At 51.6% G+C, this 24,535-nt stretch overlaps 1 protein-coding gene across 1 annotated transcript in view; it reads right to left on the bottom strand.

Annotated features, from left to right (window-relative positions):
* LOC115114950 (bone morphogenetic protein receptor type-2-like) overlaps positions 1 to 24,535 on the bottom strand; it is an 83,670-nt gene that overhangs the window by 19,441 nt on the left and 39,694 nt on the right. Inside the window, 6 exon segments of the mRNA XM_065005880.1 lie at positions 567 to 941; positions 943 to 1,748; positions 11,974 to 12,290; positions 15,898 to 16,070; positions 17,509 to 17,645; positions 24,302 to 24,449. Coding sequence (XP_064861952.1) covers positions 567 to 941; positions 943 to 1,748; positions 11,974 to 12,290; positions 15,898 to 16,070; positions 17,509 to 17,645; positions 24,302 to 24,449 — 1,956 coding nt within the window.

The following is a 24,535-nucleotide window of genomic DNA, read 5'->3' on the forward strand; positions in this document are numbered from 1 at the left end:
GGGTGGGGGTAGGGACAGAGACAGGTTTAGGGGTAGGGACAGAGACAGGTTTAGGGGTGGGGGTGGGGGGGGTAGGGACAGAGACAGGTTTAGGGGTGGGGACAGAGACAGGTTTAGGGGTGGGGTAGGGACAGAGACAGGTTTAGGGGTGGGGGTAGGGACAGGTTTAGGGGTGGGGACAGAGACAGGTTTAGGGGTAAGGACAGAGACAGGTTTAGGGGTAGGGACAGAGACAGGTTTAGGGGTGGGGGCAGAGACAGGTTTAGGGGTGGGGGTAGGGACAGGTTTAGGGGTGGGGACAGAGACAGGTTTAGGGGTGGGGGTAGGGACAGAGACAGCTTTAGGGGTAGGGACAGAGACAGCTTTAGGGGTAAGGACAGAGACAGGTTTAGGGGTGGGGACAGAGACAGGTTTAGGGTAGGGACAGAGACAGGTTTAGGGGTAGGGACAGAGACAGGTTTAGGGGTAGGGACAGAGACAGGTTTAGGGGTGGGGGCAGAGACAGGTTTAGGGGTGGGGGTAGGGACAGAGACAGGTTTAGGGGGGGGGGTAGGGACAGTTTAGACAGGGACAGGTTTAGGGGTGGGGGGGGGCAGGGACAGAGACAGGTTTAGGGGTAGGGGGGTAGGGACAGAGACAGGTTTAGGGGTAGGGACAGAGACAGGTTTAGGGGTAGGGACAGAGACAGGTTTAGGGGTAGGGACAGAGACAGGTTTAGGGGTGGGGGTAGGGACAGAGACAGGTTTAGGGGTAGGGACAGAGACAGGTTTAGGGGTAGGGACAGAGACAGGTTTAGGGGTAGGGACAGAGACAGGTTTAGGGGTGGGGGTAGGGACAGAGACAGCTTTAGGGGTGGGGTCAGAAGCAAAGGGCTCAGGCTGTGCCTCTACAGGTGGACACGTGATCCCTCTGCTAGCCAGGTCCACCAGACTGTTGTTGTTTGTTGTTGTTGTTGTTGTTGGTGCGTCCCACCAGGTGATTGGTTGGTCTCTGGTCACATGGGGCGGGCTGCTCTCTCCTTAACAGCGGTTCATGTTCATCAGGACTGGAGTTGACGTTGAGTCGACTGTCCTCTCCGCTGAGTTGGGTCTGTAACAGCGGGGCTACTCCGCCCACCTCACTCTGGAAGCCCGCCAGATTGGTCATCCCGTACGGAGCCCCGCCTCCAGATGAAGAGGCCACACCTCCGTTCAGATAGCCATTGACGACCAACACGCCCACCCCGCTCCACACCCCATCCACCCCAACCCCGGTTGTTCCATTGTTGGTGAAGGTAACCAGGTTTGACTCTGCTGCCGGGGCGACCGTGTTCATCTTGGCCACGCCCGTTTCTACCTGCTTCAGCCTGGAGGAACCAGAGCCCTGCTTCAGCCTGGAGGAACCAGGGCCCTGCTTGGCCTTGGTGCTGAGTGGTAGGCTGCTAGGCCGCTTGGGGAGGTTCTGCTGTTTGGGCAGGGGAAACATAGTAGCTGGAGGGTCCCCCATCCCACTGGCCCCGGTCCCAGACCCTCCCTGGGCCCCAGGCCCGGCCCCTGTCACCTCCGCAGCCAGCTTGATGAGAGGGTAGAGCAGGGAGGAAGACCCAGAGCTGAGGGGGTCTGGAGCAGAGAACTGTTTCTGGCTGTGCTCCATAAGGTTCTCATCAGAAGACTCTTTCAGGTTCTTGTCAACCTCTTTAGGGTCCAGTTTGGTGCTCTCCAAGTCCTCCTGGGTCAGCTGCAGAAACACCGGCACCAACACAGCACCACCTAGTTGTAACAACATAACAAATAAATAATGTATTAATTACAAATACAAGATAAATAAATACTTTAGTAGCCCTACAAGTACCTGTATATACCTGTACATGGGTTGAACAGTACCTGTATATACCTGTATATGGGTTGAACAGTACCTGTATATGGGTTGAACAGTACCTGTATCTGGGTTGAACAGTACCTGTATATACCTGTATATGGGTTGAACAGTACCTGTATCTGGGTTGAACAGTACCTGTATATACCTGTATATGGGTTGAACAGTACCTGTATATGGGTTGAACAGTACCTGTATCTGGGTTGAACAGTACCTGTATATACCTGTATATGGGTTGAACAGTACCTGTATATGGGTTGAACAGTACCTGTATCTGGGTTGAACAGTACCTGTATATACCTGTATATGGGTTGAACAGTACCTGTATCTGGGTTGAACAGTACCTGTATATACCTGTATATGGGTTGAACAGTACCTGTATCTGGGTTGAACAGTACCTGTATATACCTGTATATGGGTTGAACAGTACCTGTATATACCTGTATATGGGTTGAACAGTACCTGTATATGGGTTGAACAGTACCTGTATCTGGGTTGAACAGTACCTGTATATACCTGTATATGGGTTGAACAGTACCTGTATATACCTGTATATGTGTTGAACAGTACCTGTATATGGGTTGAACAGTACCTGTATATACCTGTATATGGGTTGAACAGTACCTGTATCTGGGTTGAACAGTACCTGTATATGGGTTGAACAGTACCTGTATATGGGTTGAACAGTACCTGTATATACCTGTATATGTGTTGAACAGTACCTGTATCTGGGTTGAACAGTACCTGTATATGGGTTGAACAGTACCTGTATATACCTGTATCTGGGTTGAACAGTACCTGTATATACCTGTATCTGGGTTGAACAGTACCTGTATATGTGTTGAACAGTACCTGTATATGGGTTGAACAGTACCTGTATATACCTGTATATGGGTTGAACAGTACCTGTATATGGGTTGAACAGTACCTGTATATGGGTTGAACAGTACCTGTATCTGGGTTGAACAGTACCTGTATATACCTGTATATGGGTTGAACAGTACCTGTATATACCTGTATATGGGTTGAACAGTACCTGTATATGGGTTGAACAGTACCTGTATATACCTGTATATGGGTTGAACAGTACCTGTATATACCTGTATATGGGTTGAACAGTACCTGTATATGGGTTGAACAGTACCTGTATATACCTGTATATGGGTTGAACAGTACCTGTATATGGGTTGAACAGTACCTGTATATGGGTTGAACAGTACCTGTATATACCTGTATATGGGTTGAACAGTACCTGTATATGGGTTGAACAGTACCTGTATATGGGTTGAACAGTACCTGTATATGGGTTGAACAGTACCTGTATATACCTGTATATGGGTTGAACAGTACCTGTATATGGGTTGAACAGTACCTGTATATACCTGTATATGGGTTGAACAGTACCTGTATATGGGTTGAACAGTACCTGTATATGGGTTGAACATTCAGAATTGGGAACTAATAAACCCCTGGCTGTACAGTAACATGCTTTACACGACAGGTCTGGTTCTGTGCTTCACAGCTCTGTATGGGTTTTGACTGACAGCCGTTCTGAACTTGAGCACCACGCACAACAAGAAAATGCCCCCATCCCTCCCTAATGGGGCAACTTCTGCACAGGAGTTGTGTTCTGAGTGGGGACTGAGGGGAGTGAGGGGACTGAGGGGAGTGAGGGGACTGAGGGGAGTGAGGAGACTGAGGGGACTGAGGGGAGTGAGGGGACTGAGGGGAGTGAGGGGACTGAGGGGAGTGAGGAGACTGAGGGGACTGAGGGGACTGAGGGGAGTGAGGGGACTGAGGAGACTGAGGAGACTGAGGAGACTGAGGGGAGTGAGGGGAGTGAGGAGACTGAGGGGAGTGAGGGGAGTGAGGGGACTGAGGAGACTGAGGGGACTGAGGGGAGTGAGGAGACTGAGGGGACTGAGGGGAGTGAGGAGACTGAGGGGACTGAGGGGACTGAGGGGAGTGAGGGGACTGAGGGGAGTGAGGGGACTGAGGGGAGTGAGGAGACTGAGGGGACAGAGGGGAGTGAGAAGACTGAGGAGACTGAGGGGAGTGAGGGGAGTGAGGGGACTGAGGAGACTGAGGAGACTGAGGGGACTGAGGGGAGTGAGGAGACTGAGGAGACTGAGGGGACAGAGGGGAGTGAGGGGACTGAGGAGACTGAGGGGGACAGAGGGGAGTGAGGAGACTGAGGGGACTGAGGGGACTGAGGAGACTGAGGGGAGTGAGGGGACTGAGGAGACTGAGGGGAGTGAGGGGACTGAGGAGACTGAGGGGAGTGAGGGGTGAGGGGACTGAGGAGACTGAGCGGACTGAGGAGACTGAGGGGAGTGAGGGGAGTGAGGAGACTGAGGAGACTGAGGGGACAGAGGGGAGTGAGGGGACTGAGGAGACTGAGGGGACTGAGGGGACTGAGGGGAGTGAGGAGACTGAGGGGACAGAGGGGAGTGAGGAGACTGAGGGGACAGAGGGGAGTGAGGAGACTGAGGGGACTGAGGGGACTGAGGAGACTGAGGGGAGTGAGGGGACTGAGGAGACTGAGGGGAGTGAGGGGAGTGAGGGGACTGAGGAGACTGAGGGGAGTGAGGGGAGTGAGGGGACTGAGGAGACTGAGCGGACTGAGGAGACTGAGGGGACTGAGGGGAGTGAGGAGACTGAGGAGACTGAGCGGACTGAGGAGACTGAGCGGACTGAGGGGACTGAGGGGAGAGGGGACTGGGGACTGAGGAGACTGAGGGGACTGAGGAGACTGAGGGGAGTGAGGGGAGTGAGGGGACTGAGGAGACTGAGGAGAGTGAGGGAACTGAGGAGACTGAGCGGACTGAGGAGACTGAGGGGAGTGAGGGGAGTGAGGAGACTGAGGGGACTGAGGGGAGTGAGGAGACTGAGGAGACTGAGGGGACTGAGGGGAGTGAGGGGACTGAGGGGACTGAGGAGACTGAGGAGACTGAGGGGACTGAGGAGCCTGAGGGGACTGAGGGGAGTGAGGAGACTGAGGAGACTGAGGGGACTGAGGGGACTGAGGGGAGTGAGGAGACTGAGGAGACTGAGGAGACTGAGGAGAGTGAGGAGACTGAGGGGACTGAGGGGACTGAGGAGACTGAGGGGACTGAGGGGAGTGAGGGGACTGAGGGGAGTGAGGGGACTGAGGAGACTGAGGGGAGTGAGGGGACTGAGGGGACTGAGGAGACTGAGGAGACTGAGGGGAGTGAGGAGACTGAGGAGACTGAGGGGACTGAGGGGACTGAGGAGACTGAGGGGACTGAGGGGAGTGAGGGGACTGAGGGGACTGAGGAGACTGAGGGGAGTGAGGGGAGTGAGGAGACTGAGGAGACTGAGGGGACTGAGGAGACTGAGGGGAGTGAGGGGACTGAGGAGACTGAGGAGAGTGAGGGGGACTGAGGGGAGTGAGGGGACTGAGGGGAGGAGGGACTGAGCGGACTGAGGAGACTGAGGGGACTGAGGGGAGTGAGGAGACTGAGGAGACTGAGGGGAGTGAGGGGACTGAGGGGACTGAGGGGAGTGAGGAGACTGAGGAGACTGAGTGGACTGAGGGGAGTGAGGGGACTGAGGGGAGTGAGGGAGTGAGGGGACTGAGGGGACTGAGGAGACTGAGGAGACTGAGGGGACTGAGGAGACTGAGGGGACTGAGGGGAGTGAGGAGACTGAGGAGACTGAGGGGACTGAGGGGACTGAGGGGAGTGAGGAGACTGAGGAGACTGAGGGGAGTGAGGAGACTGAGGGGACTGAGGGGACTGAGGAGACTGAGGGGACTGAGGGGAGTGAGGGGACTGAGGGGAGTGAGGGGACTGAGGAGACTGAGGGGAGTGAGGGGAGTGAGGGGACTGAGGGGACTGAGGAGACTGAGGAGACTGAGGGGAGTGAGGAGACTGAGGGGACTGAGGGGAGTGAGGGGACTGAGGGGACTGAGGAGACTGAGGGGAGTGAGGAGACTGAGGAGACTGAGGGGACTGAGGAGACTGAGGGGAGTGAGGGGTCTGAGGAGACTGAGGAGAGTGAGGGGACTGAGGGGAGTGAGGGGAGTGAGGAGACTGAGGGGAGTGAGGGAGACTGAGGGGACTGAGGAGACTGAGGGGACTGAGGGGAGTGAGGAGACTGAGGAGACTGAGGGGACTGAGGGGAGTGAGGGGAGGAGACTGAGGGGACTGAGGGGATTGAGGAGACTGAGGGGACTGAGGAGACTGAGGAGACTGAGGGGACTGAGGGGAGTGAGGGACTGAGGGGACTGAGGGGAGTGAGGAGACTGAGGGGAGTGAGGGGACTGAGGAGACTGAGGGGACTGAGGGGAGTGAGGAGACTGAGGAGACTGAGGGGAGTGAGGGGACTGAGGAGACTGAGGGGAGTAAGGGGACTGAGGAGAGTGAGGAGACTGAGGAGACTGAGGGGAGTGAGGAGACTGAGGAGACTGAGGGGACTGAGGGGACTGAGGAGACTGAGGGGACTGAGGGGAGTGAGGGGACTGAGGAGACTGAGGGGAGTGAGGGGAGTGAGGGGAGACTGAGGGGACTGAAGGGACTGAGGGGACTGAGGAGACTGAGGGGACTGAGGGGACTGAGGAGACTGAGGGGACAGAGGGGAGTGAGGAGACTGAGGGGACTGAGGAGACTGAGGGGAGTGAGGGGACTGAGGAGACTGAGGGGAGTGAGGGGAGTGAGGGGACTGAGGAGACTGAGGGGAGTGAGGGGAGTGAGGGGACTGAGGAGACTGAGCGGACTGAGGAGACTGAGGGGACTGAGGGGAGTGAGGAGACTGAGGAGACTGAGCGGACTGAGCGGACTGAGGGGACTGAGGGGAGTGAGGGGACTGAGGAGACTGAGGGGACTGAGGAGACTGAGGGAGTGAGGGGAGTGAGGGGACTGAGGAGACTGAGGAGAGTGAGGGGACTGAGGGAACTGAGGAGACTGAGCGGACTGAGGAGACTGAGGGGAGTGAGGGGAGTGAGGAGACTGAGGGGAGTGAGGGGAGTGAGGAGACTGAGGAGACTGAGGGGACTGAGGAGACTGAGGGGAGTGAGGGGACTGAGGAGACTGAGGAGAGTGAGGGGGACTGAGGGGAGTGAGGGGAGTGAGGGGAGTGAGGAGACTGAGCGGACTGAGGAGACTGAGGGGACTGAGGAGACTGAGGAGACTGAGGGGAGTGAGGGGACTGAGGGGACTGAGGGGAGTGAGGAGACTGAGGAGACTGAGTGGACTGAGGGGAGTGAGGGGACTGAGGGGAGTGAGGGGAGTGAGGGGACTGAGGGGACTGAGGAGACTGAGGAGACTGAGGGGACTGAGGAGACTGAGGGGACTGAGGGGAGTGAGGAGACTGAGGAGACTGAGGGGACTGAGGGGACTGAGGGGACTGAGGAGACTGAGGAGACTGAGGGGACTGAGGAGACTGAGGGGACTGAGGGGACTGAGGAGACTGAGGGGACTGAGGGGAGTGAGGGGACTGAGGGGAGTGAGGGGACTGAGGAGACTGAGGGACTGTGAGGGGAGTGAGGGGACTGAGGGGACTGAGGAGACTGAGGAGACTGAGGGGAGACTGAGGAGACTGAGGGGACTGAGGGGAGTGAGGGGACTGAGGGGACTGAGGAGACTGAGGGGAGTGAGGAGACTGAGGAGACTGAGGGGACTGAGGAGACTGAGGGGAGTGAGGGGTCTGAGGAGACTGAGGAGAGTGAGGGGGACTGAGGGGAGTGAGGGGAGTGAGGAGACTGAGGGGAGTGAGGAGACTGAGGGGACTGAGGAGACTGAGGGGACTGAGGGGAGTGAGGAGACTGAGGAGACTGAGGGGACTGAGGGGAGTGAGGGGACTGAGGGGACTGAGGGGATTGAGGAGACTGAGGGGACTGAGGAGACTGAGGAGACTGAGGGGACTGAGGGGAGTGAGGGGACTGAGGGGACTGAGGGGAGTGAGGAGACTGAGGGGAGTGAGGGGACTGAGGAGACTGAGGGGACTGAGGGGAGTGAGGAGACTGAGGAGACTGAGGGGAGTGAGGGGACTGAGGAGACTGAGGGGAGTGAGGAGAGGGGACTGAGGAGGAGGGGAGGAGACTGAGGAGACTGAGGGGAGTGAGGAGACTGAGGAGACTGAGGGGACTGAGGGGACTGAGGAGACTGAGGGGACTGAGGGGAGTGAGGGGACTGAGGAGACTGAGGGGAGTGAGGGGAGTGAGGGGAGTGAGGGGACTGAAGGGACTGAGGGGACTGAGGAGACTGAGGGACTGAGGGACTGAGGAGACTGAGGGGACAGAGGGGAGTGAGGAGACTGAGGGGACTGAGGAGACTGAGGGGAGTGAGGGGACTGAGGAGACTGAGGGGAGTGGACTGGGAGTGAGGGGACTGAGGAGACTGAGGGAGTGAGGGGAGTGAGGGGACTGAGGAGACTGAGCGGACTGAGGAGACTGAGGGGACTGAGGGGAGTGAGGAGACTGAGGAGACTGAGCGGACTGAGGGACTGAGGGGACTGAGGGGAGTGAGGGGACTGAGGGGACTGAGGGGACTGAGGAGACTGAGGGGAGTGAGGGGAGTGAGGGGACTGAGGAGACTGAGGAGAGTGAGGGGACTGAGGGAACTGAGGAGACTGAGCGGACTGAGGAGACTGAGGGGAGTGAGGGGAGTGAGGAGACTGAGGGGACTGAGGGGAGTGAGGAGACTGAGGAGACTGAGGGGACTGAGGGGAGTGAGGGGACTGAGGGGACTGAGGGGACTGAGGAGACTGAGGAGACTGAGGGGACTGAGGAGCCTGAGGGGACTGAGGGGAGTGAGGAGACTGAGGAGACTGAGGGGACTGAGGGGACTGAGGGGACTGAGGAGACTGAGGAGACTGAGGAGACTGAGGGAGTGAGGAGACTGAGGGGACTGAGGGGACTGAGGAGACTGAGGGGACTGAGGGACTGAGGGGACTGAGGGGAGTGAGGGGACTGAGGAGACTGAGGGGAGTGAGGGGACTGAGGGGGGACTGAGGAGACTGAGGAGACTGAGGGGAGTGAGGAGACTGAGGAGACTGAGGGGACTGAGGAGACTGGGGACTGAGGGAGACTGAGGGGACTGGGGTGAGGGGACTGAGGGGACTGAGGAGACTGGGGAGTGAGGGGAGGAGGAGACTGAGGAGACTGAGGGGACTGAGGAGACTGAGGGGAGTGAGGGGACTGAGGAGACTGAGGAGAGTGAGGGGGACTGAGGGGAGTGAGGGGAGTGAGGAGACTGAGCGGACTGAGGAGACTGAGGGGACTGAGGGGAGTGAGGAGACTGAGGAGACTGAGGGGACTGAGGGGACTGAGGGGACTGAGGGGAGTGAGGAGACTGAGGAGACTGAGGGGACTGAGGGGAGTGAGGGGAGTGAGGGACTGAGGGGACTGAGGAGACTGAGGAGACTGAGGGGACTGAGGAGACTGAGGGGACTGAGGGGAGTGAGGAGACTGAGGAGACTGAGGGGACTGAGGGGACTGAGGGGAGTGAGGAGACTGAGGAGACTGAGGGGAGTGAGGAGACTGAGGGGACTGAGGGGACTGAGGAGACTGAGGGGACTGAGGGGAGTGAGGGGACTGAGGGGAGTGAGGGGACTGAGGAGACTGAGGGGAGTGAGGGAGTGAGGGGACTGAGGGGACTGAGGAGACTGAGGAGACTGAGGGGAGTGAGGAGACTGAGGGGACTGAGGGGACTGAGGGGAGTGAGGGGACTGAGGGGACTGAGGAGACTGAGGGGAGGAGGAGACTGAGGAGACTGAGGGGACTGAGGAGACTGAGGGGAGTGAGGGGTCTGAGGAGACTGAGGAGAGTGAGGGGGACTGAGGGGAGTGAGGGGACTGAGGAGACTGAGGAGACTGAGGGACTGAGGAGACTGAGGGGACTGAGGGGAGTGAGGGGACTGAGGGGACTGAGGAGACTGAGGGGAGTGAGGGGAGTGAGGAGACTGAGGAGACTGAGGGGACTGAGGAGACTGAGGGGAGTGAGGGGACTGAGGAGACTGAGGAGAGTGAGGGGGGGACTGAGGGGAGTGAGGGGAGTGAGGGGAGTGAGGAGACTGAGCGGACTGAGGAGACTGAGGGGACTGAGGGGAGTGAGGAGACTGAGGAGACTGAGGGGACTGAGGGGACTGAGGGGACTGAGGGGAGTGAGGAGACTGAGGAGACTGAGGGGACTGAGGGGAGTGAGGGAGTGAGGGGACTGAGGGGACTGAGGAGACTGAGGAGACTGAGGGGACTGAGGAGACTGAGGGGACTGAGGGGAGTGAGGAGACTGAGGAGACTGAGGGGACTGAGGGGACTGAGGGGAGTGAGGAGACTGAGGAGACTGAGGGGAGTGAGGAGACTGAGGGGACTGAGGGGACTGAGGAGACTGAGGGGACTGAGGGGAGTGAGGGGACTGAGGGGAGTGAGGGGACTGAGGAGACTGAGGGAGTGAGGGGAGTGAGGGGACTGAGGGGACTGAGGAGACTGAGGAGACTGAGGGGAGTGAGGAGACTGAGGGGACTGAGGGGACTGAGGGGAGTGAGGGGACTGAGGGGACTGAGGAGACTGAGGGGAGTGAGGAGACTGAGGAGACTGAGGGGACTGAGGAGACTGAGGGGAGTGAGGGGTCTGAGGAGACTGAGGAGAGTGAGGGGGACTGGGGATCTCTGAGGGGAGTGAGGAGACTGAGGGGAGTGAGGAGACTGAGGGGACTGAGGAGACTGAGGGGACTGAGGGGAGTGAGGAGACTGAGGAGACTGAGGGGACTGAGGGGAGTGAGGGGAGTGAGGGGACTGAGGGGATTGAGGAGACTGAGGAGACTGAGGGGACTGAGGGGAGTGAGGGGACTGAGGGGACTGAGGAGACTGAGGGGAGTGAGGGGACTGAGGGGACTGAGGAGACTGAGGGGACTGAGGGGAGTGAGGAGACTGAGGAGACTGAGGAGACTGAGTGGAGTGAGGGGAGTGAGGGGACTGAGAGGAGTGAGGGGAGTGAGGGTACTGAGGGGACTGAGGGGACTGAGGAGACTGAGGGGAGTGAGGGGACTGAGGAGACTGAGGGGAGTAAGGGGACTGAGGAGAGTGAGGAGACTGAGGAGACTGAGGGGAGTGAGGAGACTGAGGAGACTGAGGGGACTGAGGGGACTGAGGAGACTGAGGGGACTGAGGGGAGTGAGGGGACTGAGGAGACTGAGGGGAGTGAGGGGAGTGAGGGGACTGAAGGGACTGAGGAGACTGAGCAGACTGAGGGGAGTGAGGAGACTGAGGGGACTGAGGAGACTGAGGGGACTGAGGGGAGTGAGGGGACTGAGGGGAGTGAGGGGACTGAGGAGACTGAGGAGACTGAGGGGAGTGAGGGGAGTGAGGGGACTGAGAGGAGTGAGGGGAGTGAGGAGACTGAGGAGACTCATGGGCTTCATCTTTAACGAGAGTCTCTCTCTCTCATGTGAACTGTGTTATCATCTCTGTATCATATAGAACTGTGTTATCATCTCTGTATCATATAGAACTGCTAGCATCATGTGAACTGTGTTATCATCTCTGTATCATATAGAACTGCTAGCATCATGTGACCTGTGTTATCATCTCTGTATCATATAGAACTGCTAGCATCATGTGACCTGTGTTATCATCTCTGTATCATATAGAACTGCTAGCATCATGTGAACTGTGTTATCATCTCTGTATCATATAGAACTGCTAGCATCATGTGAACTGTGTCATCATCTCTGTATCATATAGAACTGCTAGCATCATGTGACCTGGTGTGACCTGTGTTATCATCTCTGTATCATATAGAACTGCTAGCATCATGTGACCTGGTGTAAACTGTGTTATCATCTCTGTATCATATAGAACTGCTAGCATCATGTGACCTGGTGTGAACTGTGTTTTCCCTCCAGATGTTTGAAAGGTTTAATGAGCTGCTTCATTACATCCATGTTGAATAATAGGTTATAGCCTTTTGACAGGAAGATGACAGGTTTGGTATTGTCCACTTTTCTGTCGGTCGCGCCATTTTACCATTTGGGAAAAAAATGTGACCAGTAATGAGAGTCGGTTAATCGGCAGCCAAATGGAAATGTGAAACACTAATTCCAGTACATAATTAACAATATAATATATAAAAAATAGTAATATAATCTAGTAATAATATTACCTAGTGTGCTGGAGGAGACGTGTCCTGACTCAGAGATAGAGGTCATGATGGTGAACTGCTAGGTGGAGGAGACGCTGGTTATCATCTCGGGTATCATATAGCAGATCGGGCCTGCTGTTATCATCTCTGATGGAGTATAGAACTTCTAGCCAGCGGGGGCACTGTTGGTTCCCCCTAGGATGCCGATGGAGGAGGTCCACGACATAGAGGTGTCTCCACCGGGGAGGTTCTTCACCCTGTGGTCCTCGATGTAGGAGGACGAGGAGTAGTCGGGGTAGGGGCTGACTTTAGGACCCCTGAGGCTGTGGGACAGGTTCCTGAGGCAGATGGAAGGTGGTTGAACATATAAGCAGCTTTATGTTGATGTGGATTAAAGGGATAGTCCGTGATTCTGGAAATAAAGCCCTTTCTTTATCTGCTTCCCCAGAGTCAGATAAAAACAAATCAAAGTTTTAAACCAGTTTTATGTCTATGGGTCCAGTATAAAAGAAGATAAAGGGCATATCCCAAAAACCCGACCTATCCCTTTAACTAGCTGAGAGATGTGATTATACAGTAAGGCCCTACATGCTGAGTAGAGACAACTAGCTGAGAGATGTGATTATACAGTAAGGCCTACATGCTGAGTAGAGACAACTAGCTGAGAGATGTGATTATACAGTAAGGCCCTACATGCTGAGTAGAGACAACTAGCTGAGAGATGTGATTATATGAGATGTGATTATACAGTAAGGCCTACATGCTGAGTAGAGACAACTAGCTGAGAGATGTGATTATACAGTAAGGCCTACATGCTGAGTAGAGACAACTAGCTGAGAGATGTGATTATACAGTAAGGCCCTACATGCTGAGTAGAGACAACTAGCTGAGAGATGTGATTATATGAGATGTGATTATACAGTAAGGCCTACATGCTGAGTAGAGACAACTAGCTGAGAGATGTGATTATAGAACTGCTAGGTCCCAGTAAGGCCCTACATGCTGAGTAGAGACAACTAGCTGAGAGATGTGATTATACAGTAAGGCCCTACATGCTGAGTAGAGACAACTAGCTGAGAGATGTGATTATACAGTAAGGCCTACATGCTGAGTAGAGACAACTAGCTGAGAGATGTGATTATATGAGATGTGATTATACAGTAAGGCCCTACATGCTGAGTAGAGACAACTAGCTGAGAGATGTGATTATACAGTAAGGCCTACATGCTGAGTAGAGACAACTAGCTGAGAGATGTGATTATACAGTAAGGCCCTACATGCTGAGTAGAGACAACGAGCTGAGAGATGTGATTATATGAGATGTGATTATACAGTAAGGCCCTACATGCTGAGTAGAGACAACTAGCTGAGAGATGTGATTATATGAGATGTGATTATACAGTAAGGCCCTACATGCTGAGTAGAGACAACTAGCTGAGAGATGTGATTATACAGTAAGGCCCTACATGCTGAGTAGAGACAACTAGCTGAGAGATGTGATTATACAGTAAGGCCCTACATGCTGAGTAGAGACAACTAGCTGAGAGATGTGATTATACAGTAAGGCCTACATGCTGAGTAGAGACAACGAGCTGAGAGATGTGATTATATGAGATGTGATTATACAGTAAGGCCCTACATGCTGAGTAGAGACAACTAGCTGAGAGATGTGATTATACAGTAAGGCCTACATGCTGAGTAGAGACAACTAGCTGAGAGATGTGATTATATGAGATGTGATTATACAGTAAGGCCTACATGCTGAGTAGAGACAACTAGCTGAGAGATGTGATTATATGAGATGTGATTATACAGTAAGGCCTACATGCTGAGTAGAGACAACTAGCTGAGAGATGTGATTATACAGTAAGGCCCTACATGCTGAGTAGAGACAACTAGCTGAGAGATGTGATTATACAGTAAGGCCCTACATGCTGAGTAGAGACAACTAGCTGAGAGATGTGATTATACAGTAAGGCCCTACATGCTGAGTAGAGACAACTAGCTGAGAGATGTGATTATATGAGATGTGATTATACAGTAAGGCCTACATGCTGAGTAGAGACAACTAGCTGAGAGATGTGATTATACAGTAAGGCCTACATGCTGAGTAGAGACAACTAGCTGAGAGATGTGATTATACAGTAAGGCCCTACATGCTGCATAGAGACAACTAGCTGAGAGATGTGATTATACAGTAAGGCCCTACATGCTGAGTAGAGACAACTAGCTGAGAGATGTGATTATACAGTAAGGCCCTACATGCTGAGTAGAGACAACTAGCTGAGAGATGTGATTATACAGTAAGGCCCTACATGCTGAGTAGAGACAACTAGCTGAGAGATGTGATTATACAGTAAGGCCCTACATGCTGAGTAGAGACAACTAGCTGAGAGATGTGATTATACAGTAAGGCCCTACATGCTGAGTAGAGACAACTAGCTGAGAGATGTGATTATATGAGATGTGATTATACAGTAAGGCCTACATGCTGAGTAGAGACAACTAGCTGAGAGATGTGATTATATGAGATGTGATTATACAGTAAGGCCCTACATGCTGAGTAGAGACAACTAGCTGAGAGATGTGATTATACAGTAAGGCCCTACATGCTGAGTAGAGACAACTAGCTGAGAGATGTGATTATATGAGATGTGATTATACAGTAAGGCCTACATGCTGAGTAGAGACAACTAGCTGAGAGATGTGATTATACAGTAAGGCCCTACATGCTGAGTAGAGACAACTAGCTGAGAGATGTGATTATACAGTAAGGCCCTACATGCTGAGTAGAGACAACTAGCTGAGAGATGTGATTATACAGTAAGGCCTACATGCTGAGTAGAGACAACTAGCTGAGAGATGTGATTATACAGTAAGGCCCTACATGCTGAGTAGAGACAACTAGCTGAGAGATGTGATTATATGAGATGTGATTATACAGTAAGGCCCTACATGCTGAGTAGAGACAACTAGCTGAGAGATGTGATTATATGAGATGTGATTATACAGTAAGGCCCTACATGCTGAGTAGAGACAACTAGCTGAGAGATGTGATTATACAGTAAGGCCCTACATGCTGAGTAGAGACAACTAGCTGAGAGATGTGATTATATGAGATGTGATTATACAGTAAGGCCCTACATGCTGAGTAGAGACAACTAGCTGAGAGATGTGATTATACAGTAAGGCCCTACATGCTGAGTAGAGACAACTAGCTGAGAGATGTGATTATATGAGATGTGATTATACAGTAAGGCCTACATGCTGCGACACACCTTTCGTTCTGCAGTACGGTGCTCATGGGGTTAACTGTAGGACTGACAGACTTGGTCCTGTGTGTGTGTGTGTGTGTGTCTGTGTTCACCTCTCGTTCTGCAGTGTGGTGGTCATAGGGTTAACCGTGGGGCTGACAGACTTGGTCCTGTGTGTGTGTGTGTGTGTGTGTGTGTGTGTGTGTGTGTGTGTGTTCACCTCTCGTTCTGCAGTGTGGTGGTCATAGGGTTAACCGTGGGGCTGACAGACTTGGTCCTGTGTGTGTGTGTGTGTGTTCACCTCTCGTTCTGCAGTGTGGTGGTCATAGGGTTAACCGTGGGGCTGACAGACTTGGTCCTGTGTGTGTGTGTGTGTGTGTGTGTGTGTGTGTGTGTGTGTGTGTGTGTGTGTGTGTTCACCTCTCGTTCTGCAGTGTGGTGGTCATAGGGTTAACCGTGGGGCTGACAGACTTGGTCCTGTGTGTGTGTGTGTGTGTGTTCACCTCTCGTTCTGCAGTGTGGTGGTCATAGGGTTAACCGTGGGGCTGACAGACTTGGTCCTGTGTGTGTGTGTGTGTGTGTGTGTGTGTTCACCTCTCGTTCTGCAGTGTGGTGGTCATAGGGTTAACCGTGGGGCTGACAGACTTGGTCCTGTGTGTGTGTGTGGGTGTGTGTGTGTGTGTGTGTTCACCTCTCGTTCTGCAGTGTTGTGGTCATAGGGTTAACCGTGGGGCTGACAGACTTGGTCCTGTCCCAGATCAGCAGTAGTTCAGCCATGCGCTCCTCTGCACACTGAGCGGTCAGCCTGGCCTCAGCATCCTGGTCCCAACAGTCCTCCATGGTCTCCTTCAGGGAACGTACCGCCTGGGGGTGAGGACCGTAGTCACACATCTCAATTCTATTCTCAATTACTCTACATCTCAATGCTCTCCTCCCCTTCATCTGCATTGAATACAGGGGTCTTGCCAGGTGAGACCAGAATGGTGGAAGATCAGCATTAGGTTTCACCTTCAGCTTCCCCTTTCTGATGAGTTCAATGAGGGAGAGGAGCGAGGTTAGGAGAGAGGTTAGGAGCGAGGCTAGGAGCGAGGTTAGGAGAGAGGTTAGGAGAGAGGTTAGGAGCGAGGCTAGGAGAGAGGTTAGGAGCGAGGCCAGGAGCGAGGTTAAGAGAGAGGTTAGGAGAGAGGTTAGGAGCGAGGTTAGGAGCGAGGTTAGGAGAGAGGTTAGGAGCGAGGCTAGGAGAGAGGTTAGGAGCGAGGCCAGGAGCGAGGTTAAGAGAGAGGTTAGGAGAGAGGTTAGGAGCGAGGTTAGGAGCGAGGCCAGGAGCGAGGTTAAGAGAGAGGTTAGGAGCGAGGTTAGGAGCGAGGTTAGGAGCGAGGTTAGGAGCGAGGCTAGGGGCAAGGTTAGGAGAGAGGTTAGGAGCGAGGTTAGGAGAGAGGTTAGGAGAGAGGTTAGGAGCGAGGTTAGGAGCGAGGCTAGGAGCGAGGTTAGGAGAGAGGTTAGGAGCGAGGCTAGGAGTGAGGTTAGGAGCGAGGTTAGGAGCGATGCTAGGAGCGAGGCTCGGAGCGAGGTTAGGAGAGAGGCTCGGAGAGAGGTTAGGAGAGAGGTTAGGAGCGAGACTAGGAGCGAGGCTAGGAGAGAGGTTAGGAGCGAGGTTAGGAGCGAGGCTAGGCGCGAGGCTCGGAGCGAGGTTAGGAGCGAGGTTAGGAGAGAGGCTCGTAGCGAGGCTCGGAGCGAGGTTAGGAGAGAGGTTAGGAGCGAGGTTAGGAGTGAGATCAGGAGAGAGGCTCGTAGCGAGGCTCGGAGCGAGGTTAGGAGAGAGGTTAGGAGCGAGGTTAGGAGAGAGGCTCGGAGAGAGGTTAGGAGAGAGGTTAGGAGAGAGGTTAGGAGCGAGGTTCGGAGCGAGGTTAGGAGCGAGGTTAGGAGTGAGGCTCGTAGCGAGGCTCGGAGCGAGGTTAGGAGCGAGTTAGGAGAGAGGTTAGGAGCGAGGCTAGGAGCGAGGTTAGGAGCGAGGCTCGGAGCGAGGTTAGGAGAGAGGCTCGTAGCGAGGCTCGGAGCGAGGTTAGGAGCGAGGTTAGGAGCGAGGCTCGGAGCGAGGTTAGGAGAGAGGCTAGGAGAGAGGTTAGGAGCGAGGTTAGGAGAGAGGTTAGGAGCGAGGTTAGGAGCGAGGCTCGTAGCGAGGCTCGGAGCGAGGTTAGGAGAGAGGCTCGGAGCGAGGTTAGGAGAGAGGCTAGGAGCGAGGTTAGGAGCGAGGTTAGTAGTAGGCCAAACACACATGTAAGGGAAGGACAATAGTGCTCACCAGGCTGTTCTCCTTCCAGGCTTCAGGGAACTTGGGTCTCTCTTTCTCTCTGGAGACCAGGACCTGCATGTCCTCAAAGGAGGGGTGGTTCCCTGCCTCGGCCTGGAACGCCATCTGGTAGTCGGGCACCGCCTCACCTGGAGGACACAATGTCATCATTACCATCTCTCCTAGAGGACACAATACCATCATTACCATCTCTCCTAGAGGACACAATACCATCATTACCATCTCTCCTGGAGGACACAATACCATCATTACCATCTCTCCTAGAGGACACAATACCATCATTACCATCTCTCCTAGAGGACACAATACCATCATTACCATCTCTCCTAGAGGACACAATACCATCATTAATCTCTCCTAGAGGACACAATACCATCATTACCATCTCTCCTGGAGGACACAATACCATCATTACCATCTCTCCTGGAGGACACAATGTCATCATTACCATCTCTCCTGGAGGACACAGTTTCATTGAGAAACACCCAGTGACTCAGGAGAGCACTGTAGTGTGCGTATTGAGAAACAGCCAGTGACTCAGGAGAGCACGGTAGTGTGCATATTGAGAAACAGACAGTGACTCAGGAGAGCACGGTAGTGTGCATATTGAGAAACAGACAGTGACTCAGGAGAGCACGGTAGTGTGCGTATTGAGAAACAGACAGTGACTCAGGAGAGCACGGTAGTGTGCATATTGAGAAACAGACAGTGACTCAGGAGAGCACGGTAGTGTGCGTATTGAGAAACAGACAGTGACTCAGGAGAGCACGGTAGTGTGCATATTGAGAAACAGACAGTGACTCAGGAGAGCACGGTAGTGTGCGTATTGAGAAACAGACAGTGACTCAGGAGAGCACGGTAGTGTGCATATTGAGAAACAGACAGTGACTCAGGAGAGCACGGTAGTGTGCGTATTGAGAAACAGACAGTGACTCAGGAGAGCACGGTAGTGTGCATATTGAGAAACAGACAGTGACTCAGGAGAGCACGGTAGTGTGCATATTGAGAAACAGACATTGACTCAGGAGAGCACTGTAGTGTGCGTATTGAGAAACAGCCAGTGACTCAGGAGAGCACGGTAGTGTGCATATTGAGAAACAGACAGTGACTCAGGAGAGCACGGTAGTGTGCATATTGAGAAACAGACAGTGACTCAGGAGAGCACGGTAGTGTGCATATTGAGAAACAGCCAGTGTCTCAGCAGAGCACGGTAGTGTGCATATTGAGAAACAGCCAGTGTCTCAGCAGAGCACGGTAGTGTGCATATTGAGAAACACCCAGTGACTCAGGAGAGCACGGTAGTGTGCATATTGAGAAACAGCCAGTGACTCAGGAGAGCACGGTAGTGTGCATATTGAGAAACAGACAGTGACTCAGGAGAGCACGGTAGTGTGCATATTGAGAAACAGACAGTGACTCAGGAGAGCACGGTAGTGTGCATATTGAGAAACAGACATTGACTCAGGAGAGCACTGTAGTGTGCGTATTGAGAAACAGCCAGTGACTCAGGAGAGCACGGTAGTGTGCATATTGAGAAACAGACAGTGACTCAGGAGAGCACGGTAGTGTGCATATTGAGAAACAGACAGTGACTCAGGAGAGCACGGTAGTGTGCATATTGAGAAACAGCCAGTGTCTCAGCAGAGCACGGTAGTGTGCATATTGAGAAACACCCAGTGACTCAGGAGAGCACGGTAGTGTGCATATTGAGAAACAGACAGTGACTCAGGAGAGCACGGTAGTGTGCATATTGAGAAACACCCAGTGACTCAGGAGAGCACGGTAGTGTGCGTATTGAGAAACACCCAGTGACTGAGAGCACGGTAGTGTGCATATTGAGAAACACAGTGACTCAGGAGAGCACGGTAGTGTGCATATTGAGAAACACCCAGTGACTCAGGAGAGCACGGTAGTGTGCGTATTGAGAAACACCCAGTGACTCAGGAGAGCACGGTAGTGTGCATATTGAGAAACACCCAGTGACTCAGGAGAGCACGGTAGTGTGCGTATTGAGAAACACCCAGTGACTCAGGAGAGCACGGTAGTGTGCATATTGAGAAACACCCAGTGACGCAGGAGAGCACGGTAGTGTGCATATTGAGAAACAGACAGTGACTCAGGAGAGCACGGTAGTGTGCGTATTGAGAAACAGACAGTGACTCAGGAGAGCACGGTAGTATGCATATTGAGAAACATACATTGACTCAGGAGAGCACGGTAGTGTGCATATTGAGAAACAGACAGTGACTCAGGAGAGCACGGTAGTGTGCATATTGAGAAACAGACAGTGTCTCAGGACAGCACGGTAGTGTGCATATTGAGAAACAGACAGTGACTCAGGAGAGCACGGTAGTGTGCATATTGAGAAACAGACAGTGACTCAGGAGAGCACGGTAGTGTGCATATTGAGAAACAGACAGTTTCTCAGGAGAGCACGGTAGTGTGCATATTGATTCATTTATTCATTCAACCTCTTCGTTACGGAATAAATATGTTCCGGAGTTAAAAGGTGCTTAACAAATCACATAATAAGTTGCATGTTTGTGTTAAACTTGGTTTTTGAATGACTACCTCATCTCTGTACCCCACACAATTATCTGTAAGGTCCCTCAGTCGAGCATTGAATTTCAAACACAGTCTCAACCACACAGACCAGTGCCTCCCAAAGAAGGGCACCTATTGGTAGATGGGCATAAAAATAAAAAAAGATACTGAATATCCATTTGAGCAGGGTGAAGTTATTAATTACACTTTGGATGGTGTATCAATACACCCAGTCACTACAAAGATACAGGTTTCATTCCTATCTCAGTTGCCGGAGAGGAAGGAACCCGCTCAGGGATTTCACCATGAGGCCAATGGTGACTTTAAAACAGAGTTCAATGGCTGTGATAGGAGAAAACAGAGGATGGATCAACAACATTATAGTTACTCCACAATACTAACCAATTAGGTGAAAAGGAAGCCTGTACAGAATAAAAACGTTTTGTCCTGAATACAAAGTGTTATGTTTGGGGCAAATAAAATACAACACATCACTGAGTAGCATTCTCTATATTTTCAAGCATAGTGGTGTCTGCATCATGTTATGTGTATGCTTGTAATTGTTAAGGACTGGGGAGTTGTCTAGGATAAAAAAATAAATAGAATGGAACTAGACACAGGCAAAATCCTAGAGAAAACCCTTGTTCAGATTAATTCACATTTCAGCAGGACAATAACGTAAAGCACAACGCCAACTCTACAATGGAGATGCTTACCAAGAGGACAGTGAATGTTCCTGAGTGGCCGAGTTACAGTTTTGACTCAAATTTACTTGAAAATCTATGGTGAGACCTGAAAATGGTTGTCTAGCAACACTCAACAACCAGTTTAACAGAGCTTGAAGATTTCAGAAAAGAATAAAAGGGCAATCCAGGTGTGTAAAGCTCTTAGAGACTAACCCAGAAAAACTCACGGCTATAATGTCTCTTAGAGACTTACCCAGAGAGACTCACAGCTGTAATCACTCTTAGAGACTTACCCAGAAAAACTCACAGCTATAATGTCTCTTAGAGACTTACCCAGAGAGACTCACAGCTGTAATCACTCTTAGAGACTTACCCAGAAAACTCACAGCTGTAATCACTCTTAGAGACTTACCCAGGAAGACTCAGCTCAGCTGTAATCACTCTTAGAGACTTACCCAGAAAGACTCACAGCTGTAATCACTCTTAGAGACTTACCCAGAAAGACTCACAGCTGTAATCACTCTTAGAGACTTACCCAGAAAGACTCACAGCTGTAATCACTCTTAGAGACTTACCCAGAAAGACTCACAGCTGTAATCACTCTTAGAGACTTACCCAGAAAAACTCACAGCTGTAATCACTCTTAGAGACTTACCCAGAAAGACTCACAGCTGTAATCACTCTTAGAGACTTACCCAGAAAGACTCACAGCTGTAATCACTCTTAGAGACTTACCCAGAAAGACTCACAGCTGTAATCACTCTTAGAGACTTACCCAGAAAAACTCACAGCTGTAATCACTCTTAGAGACTTACCCAGAAAAACTCACAGCTGTAATCACTCTTAGAGACTTACCCAGGAAGACTCACAGCTGTAATCACTAGAGACTTACCCAGAGACTTACCCAGAAAGACTCACAGCTGTAATCACTCTTAGAGACTTACCCAGAAAGACTCACAGCTGTAATCACTCTTAGAGACTTACCCAGAAAGACTCACAGCTGTAATCACTCTTAGAGACTTACCCAGAAAGACTCACAGCTGTAATCACTCTTAGAGACTTACCCAGAAAGACTCACAGCTGTAATCACTCTTAGAGACTTACCCAGAAAGACTCACAGCTGTATTCACTCTTAGAGACTTACCCAGAAAGACTCACAGCTGTAATCACTCTTAGAGACTTACCCAGAGAGACTCTTACCCAGAGAGACTCACAGCTGTAATGACTCTTAGAGACTTACCCAGAAAGACTCACAGCTGTATTCACTAGAGACTTAGAGCCTTACCCAGAAAGACTCACAGCAGCTACCCAGAAAGACTCACAGCTGTAACTCTTAGAGACTTACCCAGAAAGACTCACAGCTGTAATCACTCTTAGAGACTTAAAAAAATATATATACAGTGGGGCAAAAAAGTATTTAGTCAGACACCAATTGTGCAAGTTCTCCCACTTAAAAATATGAGAGAGGCCTGTAATTTTCATCATAGGTACACTTCAACTATGACAGACAAAATAGAAAAAAAATCCAGAAAATCACATTGTAGGATTTTTTATTAATTAATTTGCAAATTATGGTGGAAAATAAGAATTTGGTCACCTACAAACAAGCAAGATTTCTGGCTCTCACAGACCTGTAACTTCGTCTTTAATAGGCTCCTCTGTCCTCCACTCGTTACCTGTATTAATGGCACCTGTTTGAACTTGTTATAAGTATAAAAGACACCTGTCCACAACCTCAAACAGTCACACTCCAAACTCTACTATGTCCAAGACCAAAGAGTTGTCAAAGGACACCAGAAACAAAATTGTAGACCTGCACCAGGCTGGGAAGACTGAATCTGCAATAGGTAAGCAGCTTGGTTTGAAGAAATCAACTGTGGGAGCAATTGTTAGGAAATGGAAGACATACAAGACCACTGATAATCTCCTCGATCTGGGGCTCCACGCAAGACCTCACCCCGTGGGGTCAAAATGATCACAAGAACGGTGAGCAAAAATCCCAGAACCACACAGGGGGACCTAGTGAATGACCTGCAGAGAGCTGGGACCAAAATAGCAAAGCCTACCATCAATAACACACTACGCCGCCAGAGACTCAAATCCTGCAGTGCCAGACTTGTCCCCCTGCTTAAGCCAGTACATGTCAAGGCCCATCTGAAGTTTTCTAGAGAGCATTTGGATGATCCAGAAGAAGATTGGGAGAATGTCATATGGTCAGATGAAACCAAAATAGAACTTTTTGCTAAAAACTAAACTCGTCGTGTTTGGAGGACAAAGAATGCTGAGGGGCATCCAAAGAACACCAGACCTACTGTGAAGCATAGGGGTGTAAACATCATGCTTTGGGGCTGTTTTTCTGCAAAGGGACCAGGACGACTGATCCGTGTAAAGGAAAGAATGAATGGGGCCATGTATCGTGAGATTTTGAGTGAAAACCTCCTTCCATCAGCAAGGGCATTGAAGATGAAACGTGGCTGGGTCTTTCAGCATGACAATGATCCCAAACACACTGCCCGGGCAACGAAGGAATGACTTCGTAAGAAGCATTTCAAGATCCTGGAGTGGCCTAGCCAGTCTCCAGATCTCAACCCCATAGAAAATCTTTGGAGGGAGTTGAAAGTCTGTGTTGCCTAGCAACAGCCCCAAAACATCACTGCTCTAGAGGAGATCTGCATGGAGGAATGGGCCAAAATACCAGCAACAGTGTGTGAAAACCTTGTGAAGACTTACAGAAAACGTTTGGCCTCTGTCATTGCCAACAAAGGGTATATAACAAATGTATTGAGATAAACTTTTGTTATTGACCAAATACTTATTTTCCACCATAATTTGCAAATAAATTCATTAAAAATCCTACAATGTGATTTTCTAGATTTTTTTTCTCAATATGTCTGTCATAGTTGAAGTGTACCTATGATGAAAATTACAGGCCTCTCTCATCTTTTTAAGTGGGAGAACCTGCATAATTGGTGGCTGACTAAATACTTTTTTGCCCCACTGTATATATTTAATCCATTTTGAATTCAGGCTATAACAACAAAATGTGGAATAAGTCAAGGGGTATGAATACTCTTTTAAGGCACCGTATATCGGAGTTGTGCCTGTTGTTCAAACGAGTATCTGCCCTCTCTAGAACGTTCGCACCTGATATCCTCGTTCCAGTCTTTCACCTTTGCGGACATGTATTTCCATTGTTAGAGGAGGAGTCAGTCGACCATCTTGTCAATATAATAGATCCTTTTTGATACACCTCATGAAGGTCTCCCAGTAGACGGGGCCCAGGGGTTAGAGGTCAGGGTTATTACCTGGGAAGAGGTCAGTACACCTCATGAAGGTCTCCCAGTAGACGGGGCCCAGGGTTAGAGGTCAGTACACCTCATGAAGGTCTCCCAGTAGACGGGGCCCAGGGGTTAGAGGTCAGGGTTATTACCTGGGAAGAGGTCAGTACACCTCATGAAGGTCTCCCAGTAGACGGGGCCCAGGGTTAGAGGTCAGTACACCTCATGAAGGTCTCCCAGTAGACCAGGCCCAGGGTTAGAGGTCAGGGTTATTACCTGGGAAGAGGTCAGTACACCTCATGAAGGTCTCCCAGTAGATGAGGCCCAGGGCGTACATGTCCACCTGCTTCAGAGCCGACTCACAGTCCCTCAGGTTCACCGCCCCTTCCAGAACCTCTGGGGCCATGTAGCGGACTGTACCCACCTGGAGAGAGACAGAACCAGTGTTATAACACTACACTAACCCTCCAGAACCGCTGGGACCTCTTCTGACTAACCTCACTGATGGCA

The sequence above is a fragment of the Oncorhynchus nerka genome, linkage group LG3, assembly GCF_034236695.1.
Source record: "Oncorhynchus nerka isolate Pitt River linkage group LG3, Oner_Uvic_2.0, whole genome shotgun sequence".
In the NCBI taxonomy this organism is placed as follows: Eukaryota; Metazoa; Chordata; class Actinopteri; order Salmoniformes; family Salmonidae; genus Oncorhynchus; species Oncorhynchus nerka.